Source organism: Talpa occidentalis, unplaced genomic scaffold (genome assembly GCF_014898055.3).
Source record: "Talpa occidentalis isolate TD23 unplaced genomic scaffold, MPIMG_talOcc4v2.1 talOcc4.4, whole genome shotgun sequence".
Classification (NCBI taxonomy): Eukaryota; Metazoa; Chordata; class Mammalia; order Eulipotyphla; family Talpidae; genus Talpa; species Talpa occidentalis.
The window spans coordinates 43919568-43935861 of NW_023604295.1; the positions used below are offsets into that span (position 1 = coordinate 43919568).

General features: G+C 35.2%; 1 protein-coding gene across 1 annotated transcript in view; it reads left to right on the forward strand.

Moving 5' to 3' along the window:
• HACD2 (3-hydroxyacyl-CoA dehydratase 2) overlaps positions 1-16294 on the forward strand; it is an 85834-nt gene that overhangs the window by 40723 nt on the left and 28817 nt on the right. Inside the window, exon 4 of the mRNA XM_037525431.2 lies at positions 14439-14527. Coding sequence (XP_037381328.1) covers positions 14439-14527 — 89 coding nt within the window. The remainder of the gene's footprint in view (positions 1-14438; positions 14528-16294) is intronic.

The following is a 16294-nucleotide window of genomic DNA, read 5'->3' on the forward strand; positions in this document are numbered from 1 at the left end:
GTCTTTTCTTTCTTTTTTTTTAATGAAAAGCCTTATTTCTAAAGTAATATTATTTCTATATAAAAATAACACATGCAGATTTTTTAAAATCAGCTAATACTAACAGATGAAGAAAGTAAAAAAATCATTTAATTACCTAGAAATAATTATTGTTACCATTTTGAATAATGCATTTTAAGTGTTTGATAATTTTTTTGGATTATTTGTGAATACAACTCCATATGAATAAGAATTTTAACTGAGAAATCTCGACATAAAAATTTGAAAGTTGGACAAAATAAACTCCATTTCAACACTTAAGAAATAAAAGTTACTATTTAATTTTCATTTCATAGCTGAATAATTTTAAAATAGTGTTTCTGGAGAAGTTTGACAAACTAAATGCTTGTTGATTTTGACTTATCTTGTAAAGAAATAAAAGCTTTTGCTCTAAACTTCAGATTTCCTTATTCTTCCTTGAGGCCATTTATTTATTTGGGGGAATCACAATTAAAATATCAGAATAATAGCAGATGATTGATATGAAAATAGAACTTTTTACAGTGACCATTTAAAGTTCTGTGTAGGTTGGGTCTTTTTGTACCTGAGCACTCATTTGCCTATCATTTTCAAGCTGCAGAAATATTCCACCTCTCTAGTTAAATTTAGCTGAGGAATTGTTAGGTTCAGGTTATAATTGCTCTTTCTCTTCTCTTCACTTTCCCAGCCTCTGCAGTACTTTGACAAGCTTCACTCCTCCTGCAAGAGTGTTTTCAGTGTGTGTCTTTTATGCGCTGTCGACAGGCTCTTTCCAAGTTCTCCTGGCCTCCCACTCAGTGAATGCCGCCACCGCCTCCAACCCCGCATTAGTGCAGGGATGGGGAAATAGAGCTGGGCAGAGGCATTGTACTTTTAGTATCTACTGTATGAACAGCCCTCAATAGACCCTTTCTTTTATCCTTCTTAGATCTCTTGCCTATAGTAAGAGTCAAGTTACTTCCAAATGGTTCTTGGTGCCTTAATTATTGGCTCAAGGCTCAAAAAGCTAGGCTTTCCTACAAGTATGGGTAACCGAGGTGCAATTACTGTTTCACATTTAAATGCCATTTTAACATTATTTATTGAACAACTAACATTATAACAGTGGAATTCTTTTTAATGAAAAGGAAAAAAAATGCTTCTAAATTCTGCAATTGTAGTCAACAATGTTGTTTCTGTATTTCCTTCCAGCCTGGTCTGTATGCATGTGCAGTTTCCTATTGTTCTCATCAGACTGACTATCAGTTGAATTCTGAGGGTTTTTTTTAAATAGAATCATTTTTTCCATTTTGTTACATGTCCTGTTTGGTGTTACTTAAATGATTTGAGATTCTGAATAGGTAATTCAGATAGAAGAGGAAGGCCAGCCAGGGTGTTGCAGAGAAAGGGTGTACAGTGAAGTCCCTGTTCCTCTAGCTCTCCAGTTCTTTCCCCTGTCCTAGAAGTAACTGAGTTCACTAGTTTCTTATGATATAACAATACATATTTTTTTGAGCTCTAGTGTTTCCCTTTATTAACCAGTTTTGAGATGCTGTTTCTCAGATACTTCTAAAAGAAAACCGATTAAAGTTGGTTGTTAGGATATTTTTCCCATGTAGTTATTGTTTTTAAAAAAGGTTCAGGGTTTGGTTTTAAATCAGGCAGCAACACTTCTCATCAGTCTGACATCTCTCACCGTGTCAAACTGATTTCAGCTAGCAATACTGCAATAGATCTCAAAAAGGAAAAGTGGTCTCAATTTTGAGGGAAAAAATTCAGTTCTGAGAACAAATTAACATCAGTTTGTAATTTAGAACAAAATGAGGGCTAGTGTTTCATGTTGCTGTATACACCCTCCTCATGCAGAAGTGGAGATGTTACTTCCTGACTCAGACAGGCACTGGTACTGATAGACACTCATGCACGCGTGTGCACGCGTACGCGTGCGCGCGCACACACACACACACACACCTCCCCCAACAACAAAAATCAGCATATCAAAGGGGACAGTGGAGGCTTTGCTTTTTATTTTATCATGGATTCATGAATTTTAATACATTTAATGTGATTCAGTCCATTGTAACTCTCCTTTTTAATGCTCAATTGTCCATCTTTGGCCAGTGGCAGCCTCCTTAGATTGTCTCCCAAGCCCTTTTTGACAGCACCCCAGTCATCTTTCACAGCTTCCTTGCTTTCTGATAGAAGCTGTTTGAGACTTATATTGTATTCATTGATATTTTTTAATTACTATAAAATATTGAATTTGAGTATGTCGTCATATCTCCTTCAGTGGAGCGCATTTAGGTTGTTCCTATTTAAAATTTATTAATTTTCAACTAATACCTTGACTGATTGATATGTAGACTTTTAGTCATTAGCTGTGACCTTTGTATATATTTTCATGTATAATTTCTAATTCAAAGGGTATGACTGTTCTTTTAATCCTTAAAAATACTGTAAAATTGAATTGTGAAAGGATAGTGCCATTTGCAAAATGTTAATTTAGTGGTCCTAACATAATACCAACATTTGGGTATTATGGTTATTTTTTTATTTTCACTGAGTTAATAATAAAATAGGTATTCTTATTTATAGCACTTTTTGTTTATTATAAATTGAATAGAATTCCATATGTTTATTATGTTTATTTTTACATGACTTTATTTATGCTCTTTGCCTATTTACTTACTAGGTTTTTATTAAGACAAAAACAAATTGTATTCTTTGTATACCTTAAATATTAACATTTTGTTATATTACAAAAATTTTAATTCTCCTAGTTGTATATTGACCAATAATAATTAACCTTAGAAAATATCTACCCCAGTTTTAAAAATAAATATTAATTTGTATTCAACTATCTATGAAAGCTTTGCAAATTATTTAATCTCTCTGAACCCCACTTTCCTCATTTTTAAGTGTGGGGTTAAATTGTATTTCTTAGATTTCTTCCAGCTCTCACAGCCAAGATTTTCTTAGTTAATGATCACCATATTTAAATGACCCTTGTATTGTGGTTCCTTGATCTTTTATTTTTATTTTAAAGATTTATTTATTATTTATACAAGCCCTGGGATACAGTCCAGAGGTGTGGGAGGGTGAGAGAATTCACCCAATTCAGAGCAGGGAGCAGAACAGGCAGACTGACCAAAATACACTGCTGAGGGGAGCAGCGGGCGAGACAGGAGAGACCTGCCACACCATGTGGGAATCTCCCTGGCCGGCCGGGAATCGAACCGGCGTTGCAGAGGCTGCGGACAGCTTCACAGCCCTGCACTCAATCCGCTGTGCCACCAGAGAGGCCCCCTTGCTCTTTTAATAGAGCCTTTTCCACAGAAGTCTTCTCTCCACAGGCTTCTAGTAAAGTTAAACTTTTTTTCAGCCTTCCTCTTCCACATGGTCTGTTAGAACTGAGGAGGCAGATGATGATTCTCTTCTCTCAACCTTGTCATTAGATCTTATTTCAAGTAAGTGCTCTTTGAATTGGGTTCAGCCGTTTGAAGTAGCCTCACATGAAAGAATTTTCAGAAGTATATTGCAGCAAAATTTAATCAAGTTTTAAGAGAGATACTAATAAAATATTCTCTATCTTGTATCCAGGGTAGTTATGGATTGTTAGCATAAGTTAACCAAAAGTGACTCTAATGGTTCAGCTATCAATTTTACTTAACCCTGACAGTTTTACTAATAAAAAATGTATTAAGAAAAACTTAGGATGTAGTCTTTTTGGTAAGACATATCAACCATATATTTGTCAACATTGCAATTAATAATCTGATATAAAACATCTGGAATTCTATAAACTATAAAAAAATCCGATGGCAATTTGTTATTACAACAATAACTAATACAGAGGTTTGAGTAAGTTTTCATGAATTTTGATTGATTCATTTTTGTAATCTTAGAGAATGGCTTCTAATATTTTTTGTTTCCATCTTTTTATAGTCAGAAAGCTTGGAAGATCATGTCTTTTTTAATGTCTATATTTTTCTCTCATTCAGAGAGCATTAAACTTCAGTAACTTAACTCTTAAAGAATAGACACCCCAAAGTAAAGAAACAAATGAAAAGCTCCTGGATATTTGAGAAAGCTCTTGAAAAGCTTATCCTTTTGGAGACCTCCAGACCCTCTCCTGAAGCCAATATTGCTACCTTTTACATGTAGAAATCTCAATTAAGTGGAAGAGCAAGCTGCTACTGCTGCCAGTTACTTTATCACTAACACTCTGAAAGAGAGCAGAAAGTTATAAAAAAAAAAAAAAAAAACACACACACAAAAAAGTCTGCAACAAACATCCAGTAAACTAGAAACTACTAGTCATTAAAAACTACGGTCTACCCCAAACAAGCACAGCCTTCTCTGCTTCCATTTAGGTATTACTTTCTCCTAGTTCAAGATTGTTTCCTGCCTTTATGTTCCCTAAGACCTGTTAGATTTTATCATGCACTGTGTTTTACCAGCTTTTCGAAGTTTCCCTAATATCTGCAAGGAGTGTAGTTCTATGCCCCCCAGGGATTTAAGAGGACAGGCAATATGTGAAACACGTTGAAGTCCCTGTTTTTATGTTTTAATGTAAAAATGGATCTTTCTCCAAAAGTTTAGGGAAAATCAGTGAACCATGAAAATGTACTATAACCTGTGACTTTCCTAAACTAAACTTACTTATGTAGAGGCAAACTTCCAGTGAAAAATACCTTATAAATTGTTCAAATAGTGCATACAACTTAGTATCAACTCCCAGTAAATGCAACACAGCAACTTTTTCCTCCAATGTTGAAAGTATTTGCTCTTCCTTCACTGGAATACCATTTGAAATAGTTGGGTCTTATTTAGGATCACTATTGGGTGAAAATTACATTCATTACATACTATTACATTCAACATACTTTTTGAACAATAAAGTCACAGTCAGTGTGGTGAATAGCCAGAAGACCAGAGACCACCACTCACTCATGTATGCATTTATACTGTGAAATGCTGGGTGTCTACCCAAAGTTATTTTTCTGTTTCTTTTGGTTGATTCATATAGTTGAGTTTGAATAAGTTTACTGCTAGTGGGTATCACTGGATTGGCCTCTCATGCACATCTTTGCAGAATGCATTGCCCCATTTTGGGAAAGTTTTGCACTTACAGGAAAAAATTTAATTCTATAATAACTGCACATTTCTTCCCAATGCTGGATACATGAAGCATCATCATACTTGATTTCTTATATTTCTTTTTTATAAACTCTTCAGTTTCATAAAAAATAATCATGAATGTACTTAGTAACACTATTCTTTTAGCACAAAAAATGTCCCTTGCATCTTTTAGAAATGCCAACCTCAAATCCAGACACTGCATAAAAATAACATAATTTTGCTATTGATTTCAGTGTAAGAAATCAATTCTTTTGTCAGAGCTCAATAAAGTAAGTGTGGTTATATAAAATATATTGAAAATTGCACTTGGGGTGGGGATATCAGGTATTGCAAACCCAAGAGGGTTGGTTAGTTTTCTGTTTTGGAAGAAAAAGAAAAGAGAATCACCCTTCTGTGAGTCCTTCTTTAAAAAAAAAAAAAAAGACAGTCTTCTTTAAGTCTCATCCTCCCACCAGTCTCTTCATTTTAGTCAGAAATATTTTCTATTTCCCTAAGATTAGCTTGTACTCGAAAAGAAAATATTTAAGAAAATTTGTGTTTAAGATTGGAATTAGTTCAGCTTCAGAATTATATTTTTGTTGTTGCCAAATGTTCCATTTCTGATTAAGGATATTGATTTTATTAATTTTGAAATATTAATTCACATTATTTTTAAGGAATTCAGGCAATTTGGAAAAGTACAAAGAGTAAAATCTAAACATCACTCCAAATTCTACCAGTAGAACTAATCTTTATTAATATGAGGAAGAGACAGTAGATGGATGCTTCCATCAAGATATATAGCTTATATATGCTATTTTTCATTGAAATCATTGAGTTCATTAAAATAAATAAATTATAAAACTTTCTTTACCATGAGGGAGAGATTATTTACTAAAAGACCCCTCAGTCTTTAACAAAAAAGATTATGAAGAATTTAGATAGGAATTATATTTAATTATATTTCAGTTTTAGGCACTATTTCTCTATTAAGGATATAATAAGAAAGGAATATCTTTTAGTTCTATTATTAAATTTGGTATTGTCATACTTTCTCTCCTGTCTTCTTCCCTGCCTCCTATCTTTAAAAAAAAATTTTAGCTTTATTTATTTATATAAGAACCGGGGTACAGGCTAGATGTTTGGGAGGGTGAGAGGATTCACCAGAGACAGAGCAGGAAACAGAACAGGCAGACAGACGAAATACACTGCTGAGGGGAGCAGCGGGCGAGGCAGGAGAGGTCTGCTGTGCCGTGTGGGACCCTCGCCAGCCGGCCGGGATCGAACCAGCGCTGCAGAGTCTGCCGACAGCTTCACAGTATGGCGCTCAACCGCCTGCCAGGGGAGGCCCCTATCTTAAAATTTTGTTACTAAGTTGTTATTTCAGTTTTTAAGCATTTACATGATGTTCTTCAACCATAATTATTACCATAATTTAGTCTTAGTGTTCTATTTGAGTAGATTCATCGCCTACTATAGGCTTTTTCACTGTGACGTCTCCATTTCCTGAGTTCTTAATTTTCATTTACCTCTTGTTTGACTGAATTTGTGACAGCATATACTTCTTAAGGTTGGTGGCATAGGCATTATGTGCCAAATTCTTTCAGATTTAGTGACCTATACCTTTTACTACTACACTAAAATGATGTCTTGGCTGGGTATAACATTCTTGAACATACTTTCTTTCCCTTGGACTTTTGTAGTGTTGCTTCATTATCTTCTGACACTGGATATTGTTGTGGAAAAGTCTGGAGCTAGACTGATTTTCTTACCAGTTTATAGGTAACTAGGTTTTTTTGTCTAGATACCCGAAGTATTATATTTGTAACCAAGAAATTTCTCAGTTGCAGTCATTAATTGTTAGTAGCTGCTTTCTGTAACACAATATATATATTTTTAAATATTTACTTATTTATACAAGCACTGGGGTTCAGGCCAGAGGTGTGGGAGGGTGAGAGAATCCACCAGAGACAGAGCAGGGAGCAGAACAGGCAGAAGAACTGAAATACACTGCTGAGGGGAGCAGCGGGCGAGACAGGAGAGGTCTGCTGTGCCATGTGGGAATCTCCCTGGCTGGCAGGAATCAAATCGGAGCTGCAGAGACTGCGTACAGCCTCACAACGCTGCGCTCAACCCGCTGCGCCACCGGGGAGGCCCAAGGAACACAATGTATTTTTCTATACACATTTAATTCTTTCGTTTTAGGGAAATTTCCTGGACTATGTGCCCTTGAGTACTTTTTTATTCCATATTTTGGATTTTCTACTTTGGGGATAACAATTATCCTTGTATTGGATTGTCTTCTTCATGCTTGCTTTCCTCTAATCACTTTAATTTTTGACTTCTCCCTAGATAACAATGCATGCATTATTTTTATTTCTTTTTTCCCCCTGCCTTGTGTTTGAATTGTTGCCATACCCATTCATCTTGCTTAAGTATGAGCAGTTCTGTCCAGCCATTTTATTTGTTCTGATATAGGTATTAGTGAATTATCTCTGACTGCATTGTTTTCCCTCAAAACTACAGTTTAAGGATTGAAATCTTCCTTCTTATGTTTTACTGCACTCCAAGGACATAGGGGTGGGACTAAAAGAATGCATAGGTATTAAAATGTAAACCCAACATAATCAAAACAGTGTATACACACACAGAAAAAGAAGAATCCTCAGAATATTTTTAGAGGAAGAAAAGCAGGGTATAGAATGTGTATAAAATACTGCCATTATATTTTTAAAAATGTATAAATATATCTTTATATATTCTGTATGTACTTGCTTTTATATACCTAAAATGTATTTTTATACTTAAAAAATGTGAATGAATTACTTATTTTAAAGCATGGACACTTCCTTCTCTTCTGATATTTTATTGCTCCTTTCTGGGATTCCTCCACCTTATAAAAAGCATGTCCTATTTGCAGAGAGAATTTTGTACCAGTTGTTCAATTCAATATGGGGCCTGAAAGGCTTACCATCTATGCGACTGCTCCCAATTAAGTCACATTCCACAACTTAATCATCACTCTCCAGTTCTATGAGACCCATGCTCTAGTCAGATATGTGTGTTCCTCTCCAAATCTGGGCTTGTTAGTGAAAATTCTCAGAATTTCATTGCTACACTAAGGACACTTTTGGGAAAGGGAGCAAGGTAGGAGGTGTGCAATAATCTTTTTTTTGGGTAACCCTCTTAAAAATATGACAAAGTCATATGTCATAAAGTGTACCCTAGTCTTTAGTGGGTCCCATTGGTGACTTTTGCTATTGTGTAGTATTATTTTTAGTTCAGTGGATTTGATATTTGGGTAGGAAGAGTCTGTCATTTAATTTTTGGTGCCAACTTAGTGTTTCCTGCCTTGTTTGATCTGATCTCCATTACCTGCTGCAGACAGGAGCAGCCCCTGATATCAATTACCCATGTATTCCTTGATAGTTGTTAGCTGAACACCTGAACACGATGCTACTCTGCTCCCAAACCTGCTGACCTTTCTTATACCTAACTTTCAACTTGACCTGATGTATACAGCCAGTCTCCCCACCCCACTACCCTGCTCCATCTGAGGGTTACATTGGGCAGCAGGCATTTTCTTTGCTGCCCAGCTTGGCAACAGCTCAGCAGTGTTGGTAGTCCTCAGAGCACCCTGATTCTGGAAAAACAAGAAACTAGGTCTCCTTTACGCAACTTTTGCCGTGTAGGTGTGTGTGCACACACATGCCCACATAAATGTGTTTCTTTTGTTTGCCAGTGTTTCTGCTTCATGGTTATTTCTCAAGTTACGACTTTCCCTTGCCAGAGATTTCTTTCTGAAACCACGAAGTGATCTTACTTTCTATCTACGAAGGTTTATATCACATCCAGGGAAAAGTGCAGGCAGAACTATCCCAAAAGCAAGCCATTATACCTTGAGAATGTAAGTTCATGAGGGTAGAAACATTGTCTCATTCATTGTTGATTTTTAGCATGGAAAACAATATCTGATACAAAGTATTCCAAAAGTAATTTTGAAATTAAATTAACAAATAATAGATGCCTAGTAGTTTTTGATAACTTATTGATAAAATTGTAGAATCTCTTTGTCATCTGAAAGCAACCAATATAAGTAATCAACAACAACCAAAAAGTGGAGGTCATTATTAACATGCTATGTCATTGTGTAGGGGTAGTGGCATAATAAATACAGACACAGTAGGAGTGACAATAAGAAGTCTAGAAAGGAAAAAGGGCTTGGGTCTATCTTCCCAGCAGTCCTTATTCCCCAAGGATTTGTGACAATTTATACACAAAAATACAATAGTACACTTCATATTTGGCTGGAAACTTTCTGATTACCAAGTTGAAAAGGGCAACCAAGTTATATAATTCTTACCATTATAGGAGCAAACATTTCTTAACGTTAAGTTCTAAAACAAATTTCCCACCTGGGGCTTTATGTAAAGGGCATTGAGCAACAGGGTGAATATTATACCGCATACCACTTCTCCAGCAAATGATGTAATTTTTTAAGTTTCTTATGAAACCCACACAATGACATTAAAACCCAGCTCAGCGATGTCAAGTCTGCTTGTAGCCAAGATCGTATGTTCTATATATGTGGTCTTCTGTTGTTTTCCTGCCTTGACTCCAAGGGTAGAGTTCCTGGCCCTCATGTAGTCTTCTTTATGTAAGGGTCACTTCCTGCTGGCCTTCTTATGGATTGGTAGAGCAGGCTGATTGAGACTAGGTTGTTATACTAGTGCCTAAACTGCCATTTGCCAGGTGGCTGGTTGAAGTAAGTGCATAAGCTATGGAAACTAAATAAGAGTTGGTATGAACATCATCATTTGGGGAATATTGAGGTGGCTAACTAGGGTAGATTCCCTAGATAGGGCATCTGTGCAACAAATTAGAACACATTGATTGGTTTATATTTCCTAATAAGATTTTAATTTACTGCCAAGGATGTGCTAGAGCAGACATACTTGTATACTGCGGGTAGAGTATTTATTGATACAGACTTTTTGGAAGTAGTTTCAAGGCATTTTAATAAATCACAATATTGGTTTAAAAGTATTATACCATTTGACCTAGTAGTTCTACTTCTGGAAACTGTCTTATTTAAAGGAAATTAACCTTTTTTTAAAAAAGTCAATGCCTCAAAAAAAGTGTTACTTGTAATATTTCATTTCTTCATTTATAATAAGTGTAAAAAATGGAAAAATTTCTAGATCTTACAGAAGGAGAATAGATAAACAAATGTATTCCAGTCAAAGAAATATTATGACTCATTAAAATATTTTGAAGTATATGTTGTAAGTAGAAAATTTCTTAAAATGTTAAATGAGAAACAAATGATAGAGTGTAAACAATAGAAGTTGAACTTTATTTAAACATCTATTTAGAAGAAAAAACTGGTTGGAAATATATCAAAAGAGTAGATCTTTGTTTTTGGATACTTATTTTTAAGAGAAACAATCTGACAATTTTTAGCACTATAAATCTTAATATTCCCTAGAAAAGAGAGCTTTATAGTAGAGAAAGGGTAATTAACCTGTGCTCAACTAAATTGCCATAGTCATCTCCCAGAACTCCCAAATCCCTCTTGTTTGAAGTCATGCATTCTGATTTTGATGCCAGGAAAAAACTATCACTAGATGAGAGTCTCTAAAATCCTAATCATTCAGCTATTGTAAAGGCTGGGCCTCTATTATAAGTGAATAAACCAACATTTTGGTTTATAAACTAGTCTTCAATGGATTTGATTAGTATGAGTCAGTCTTTTAAGAGCCTGTTTCTTGCTCATGATTGGAATAAGATTAAGTTTTGAACTCAGAAATCTGAGGTCCAGATCCTGAACATGTTGATTCCCATCAAAATGCAGCAGCAACCTTGGAGCATTGCTCAAACCATTAGCAGTCTAACTAGCCCATTATTTTTGTGGCGAATGAAGAGAGAGGAAAAGTATATGTGCTGAGTAGATCTTTGGATTTTAAAAAAGGAGCTAGAAATGGTGGTTAATAAGCAGCAAATGCTTAACTCATTTAGGAGAGCTTCCAATTATCTCTTAGTTTTTCTTATTTGAAATGTGACCTCCCTAACGTAATTAATGTAATGTTTCACTTAGCTTCTTTAGTAGTATTACGAATTATATCACCAGGCTTTATACTTTATTCATACATTTATCTTTTTACTAACAGCTTTATTCATACATTATTTCTAATGTTCTGTTAGAACCTATGTGGACGTACCACCTTTTATTTATTCATCTGTTAATGGACATGCTGATTGTTCCCACTTTGGAGCTAATATGAATACCTCTGTGAACATTCATGTGCAAGTTTTTGTGTGGGCATATGTTTTCATTTATATTAAGACTATATACACCTGCATCATAAAATTTGATTTTGTATTTAACATTTTAAGGCACTGCCAGACTTTTCCAGTGTAGCTCCATCATTTTCTAATACCATCAACTGTGTATGAGTGTCCTCTACATGCTCACCAACACTTGTTATTTTGTCTTTTAGATTATAATCATCCTAGTATGTGTGAAGTATATCTGTTTATGATTTTGATTTGCATTTCTCTGACAGCTAACGTTGAGCATCTTTTCATATGCTTTTCAGTCATTTGCATATTTTCTTTGGAAAAACATCTATTTAAGTGCTTTGCCCACTTTTTAATTTGGGTGTCTTCTATTGAATTATAAGAGTTATTTATATATTTTGGATATTAAGTCCTTTATTGCATATGACTTGCAAATATTTTCTCCTATCTGTGAGTTATCTTTTCACTTTCTTAATAGTGTCCTTTGAAGCACATAAGTTTTTAATTTTGATGAAGGCCATTTTACTTTTTCTTGTGCTTTTAGGGTCATACGTAATAAACTATTGCCTAATCCTTGCCAACAAAGATTTACATCTGTGGGGTTGTTTTTTGGTTTTTTTTTTTTTTTTTTTTTTAGTTTTATGGTTTCAACTCTTACATTTACATCTTGATTCATTTTGAGTTAATTTTTGTACCTGATATAAGGAAGTGTTCCAACTCCAGTCTCTTATATGTGGCTATTCAATTGTCTCAGGACCATTTATTGAAAATCAAGTGACTGTAAATGTGAAGGCTGATTTCTGGAATCCCACTTCTATTCCATTCATATAAATGTCCCAGACATTTCTATTTTTTCTTTCATTCATTCTACAGATATTTATTGAGCATCTTTATATGCCATGCATCATGCTCAGTGTGTCCTTACTTGCTTTGAGAAACCAAACCATTCCTCTTTGAAGCCCAACTCTTTAAGAAACTCATGCTAATAAAATATAGGATCTTTTTTTCTTAATGAGATATAAAGTGAATACCTTTCATAGCCAAACCAATGGAGGCAATTTTAGTTTTTTCTGATTTGTACACAGTCTTTTGGCAAGTTTTAGTTTGTCAAACTACATAAATGTTCAGAAGTTTGAGTGCATTTTAGAGGGCTTGGGAGAATGAAAATTGTTCTGGGATAGTCCAGTGAGTATTTTGAAGATGAGGTTATTTTAAGTGGGGTGAGGATTTAGAAATCGTGGTAAGGGCCTCCTGACAGGTGTGGAGTAGCCCATGTGCAACTTGAGAGGTCTAGGGAGTTAGTAAGTGTAGTTGCTGGCAGCAGTAAGGCCAGAGACAAAAATGAAAGAGATGAGGAGGAAGGAGGCTCTACAGAATTAAATAATAATAGTTCTGCTTTTAGACCTTATCTGAGTAATTGTAATTCCCTGCTACCAAAGTATGATGAAATGATGTTTACAGGTGATGGCTTATTGCTAAGTTTAAGATAAGTTAAAGGAGTCATTAATTTCATGTAATAGTGGTAACTTGTTTCTAGGTAGATATTGTGGTTGTAGAAATTGAAGGGAGAGGCCAAAGATATGTAAGCTTAGCAGAACTTACTGATTATCTAAAATAATTAAAGTTGATATCCAGTGTTATAATTTGAGGGCATTGGGAAGATAATTATACCAAAGTTTACTATGTTAAACAAAGAAAAAAAGAAACAGTTTATCAGGATAAATATTAATTTTGCTCTACTTGTTGGCAAAATCTTCAATTGGATTATAAAAGATACCAATTTAACCTGATAGTATATCAAGTCTGATTCTCAGGACTTGCTTATTCATCTTTGAAACCCTTATTGTAAAATGAACTTTCAGTGTCTAGTTTTAAAAGTTAAGCAGCAGTTTTGTTTTTCTGTGTGCATAGTAAGTATAAAACATATTGTACTTGGTCAGTGATTTTGAAAGGCTTAAGAAGGGTAACAGATTGCATGGTTTGCTACCACCATTAATAATATTATTGTTCTTTTTTTGGCATTTGGGTTATTTCCAAGTCTTTCCCATTATAAATAGTGCTGCAATAAACATAGGGGTACAGATATCCTTTTGAATTAAAGTTTTTTAGTCCTTTGGGTAGATCCTTAGGCGTGGAATTGCTGGGTCATATGGTTGTTCCATATTTAGTCGTTTGAGGAGCCTCCACACAGCTTTCCATAGTGAGAATTCCTTTCTCACCAAATCCTCGCCAACATTTGTTGTTGCTAGTTTTTTTAATATGTGCCATTCTTACTGGTGTAAGGTGGTATCTCACTGTCAAAAAGATGTAGTACATATACATAATGGAATACTATTCAGCAATCAAAAAAGATAAACAAATGTCATTTGTAGCAACGTGGATGGAGCTAGAAGGGTTTATGCTCAGTGAAATAAGTCAGAAGGAAAAAGAAAAATATTGGATGGTTTCACATATAGGAGGAATATAGGGGAACCAAATAAAGGATCAGGGAAAAATAATAACAATTATAAATAAAACAAAACAAAAATAAACAGACAACTATAAATCAGAGACATTTTGCAGGAGAGGGGGAGCCTGAGATACTGAGATGGGGGCAGGAGGAGCACAAGGGACTATGGTGAGGGAGCACGGGTGAATTGCTGGTAGAAATTCTATGGGGACTACACCTAAGAAAAGAAAGCAAACACTGTAAGAAAAAAAAAAAAAAGAATGAACAATGATGTAAAATTAAAAAAATAATAATGTTCTTCGGAAGGAAAAGTTTTTAATATTGACAACATTGAGAGACATAGTCTATATCACTATAGATAATATATAGACAATATATAATATATGATAGACTATATATATATATAGAGAGAGAGAGAGAGAGAGGGAGAGAGAGACAGTATTATAGATAAGTTTTAGTTACTCAAGTTGATTTTGGCTCTAAACACTAAAATTTGAATGTTTTAGAAATTTTATTACATGTCAAAACTTAGTATAGTGCATTTATTTACCAATTCTAAATTTTCTTTCAGGAATTGTTCCATCTTCTGTTGTCCTGACTTCTTTCCAGGTGATGTCAAGAGTTTTTCTAATATGGGCAGTAACACATAGCGTCAAAGAGGTAAGCACTTACCTAGACTAAAAATAATATCAGCATTAACAAATGCTAGTCAGTTTTTCTTATATGTGTGTTAAGGCTAAAGAGAGAACTCCAGTTCATATTACTATAGACAGATAAAGCTCACATGCACTATAGGAATTGAGTTACTAGTGGAAAACATACGCTAAATATGCGGTGTTATAAATAGAAGACTGATTCTGCAATCTAGTCCTATAATCTTAGTTGGGGATTCGGATGGTATAGATATTGTCTGCAACTCACTTCTACTTTCCTGGTAACTTATTTGCATCTAGCACAGTAAACTCTGGACATGTGCATCTTTGTAGTGTGACTTCTAAGGAAGTGGAGCTATTGATTCATTCCCAGAGCAGTCAAATCATTATAGGACCAGGAAAATAAAGGATTAATGGGCTTGCCAATTGTACTGAGTCTAGTGGTTTTGGGAAATGAGGCTAAGGGCCTCGGATGGTAGATAGCATTGCAGGTCCTGGGATACTCACTATAAGAACTGGGGGAGAAAGGTATCTTTACCACAGGCCCGAGTCTAAGGCTATCAATTGTTTCTGGCTGATGTCACCTTGAAGTAGAGTACCTATATCTACAGGAAGATTCTTTTTTCAGTTTTTTTTTTCCCAATAACTTATTGTCAACATTGTTGGATGCTTTGGGACTTGTGAAATGTGCTTATACATTAGCATTATTCTGGTGTTTTCTTTGTCTTCTGTTCTTCTAAAATCCCTGTCAAAACATTTTGTTTTTCAGGATTTATTTTGACAGTTTCATTTGTATTTCAACTAATGAGGTTTTTTGTTTTTTTTTTTTAAAGATTTATTTATTCATGCATACAAGAGCTGGGGTACAGGCCAGAAGTTTGGAGGGTGAGAGGATTCACCAGAGACAGAGTGGGGAACAGAACAGGCAGACTGACTGAAACACACTGCTAAGGGGAACAGCGGGCGAGACAGGAGAGGTCTACTGCACCATGTGGGTTGTTCCCTGGCCGGCCAGGGATCAAACTTGTGCTGCAGAGGCTGCGGATTGCTTCATAGTGCAGTGCTTAACCCCCTGCGCCATCAGGGAGGCCCTAATGAGGGGTTGTTTTTTTTTTTTTAACTTTTTATTGGTGTATCATATACATACAGAAAAATGTATGTGGCTGATGAACTTTTAACCAAAGCTGATTAGGCTGAGATATTATTTTTGTTACATACACTACCATTGGTATTTGCATAGCCACAGGTTGGTATTGTGTTTTCCTTTGTTTTAACAGTCTCTCATGCTTAGATGTCCACCATTTCAGAGGTCCATTTGCAACTCTGCTATATTTTGGGGTATGATACTCAATTTGCCCCTCCAGCTTCCCAACAGTAAATGTCATATATCTTAATATGTGATATAAACCGTATATTAAACTGTAAACCATAATGGCATTAAATAAAAACCATTATGGCAAAAAACTGCAGATTACCAGTGTTCTTAAATACTGATTACAAGCTTTTTGTAAGCATCTTTCAAAGAAGTTGGCAAGAATGTCAGATAATCACAAAGCCCAGCAGCATTCCAAAAAGAGGTGGCAAAGAACTGTCTGGTGAAATCACAAGAACTCACAGACCATCCCAAAGGAATGTGGGAAAATACCCCTTTCTCTAGTGGTGGCAAAGGGTGAGAAAGAAAGGAGAAAAGACCCAGTGCTCCAGAGCGAACTATTTTATGCAAATTACCCCTAGTAAAGAGCAGAAGGTACTACTGCATCAGAACTGCTTTCTC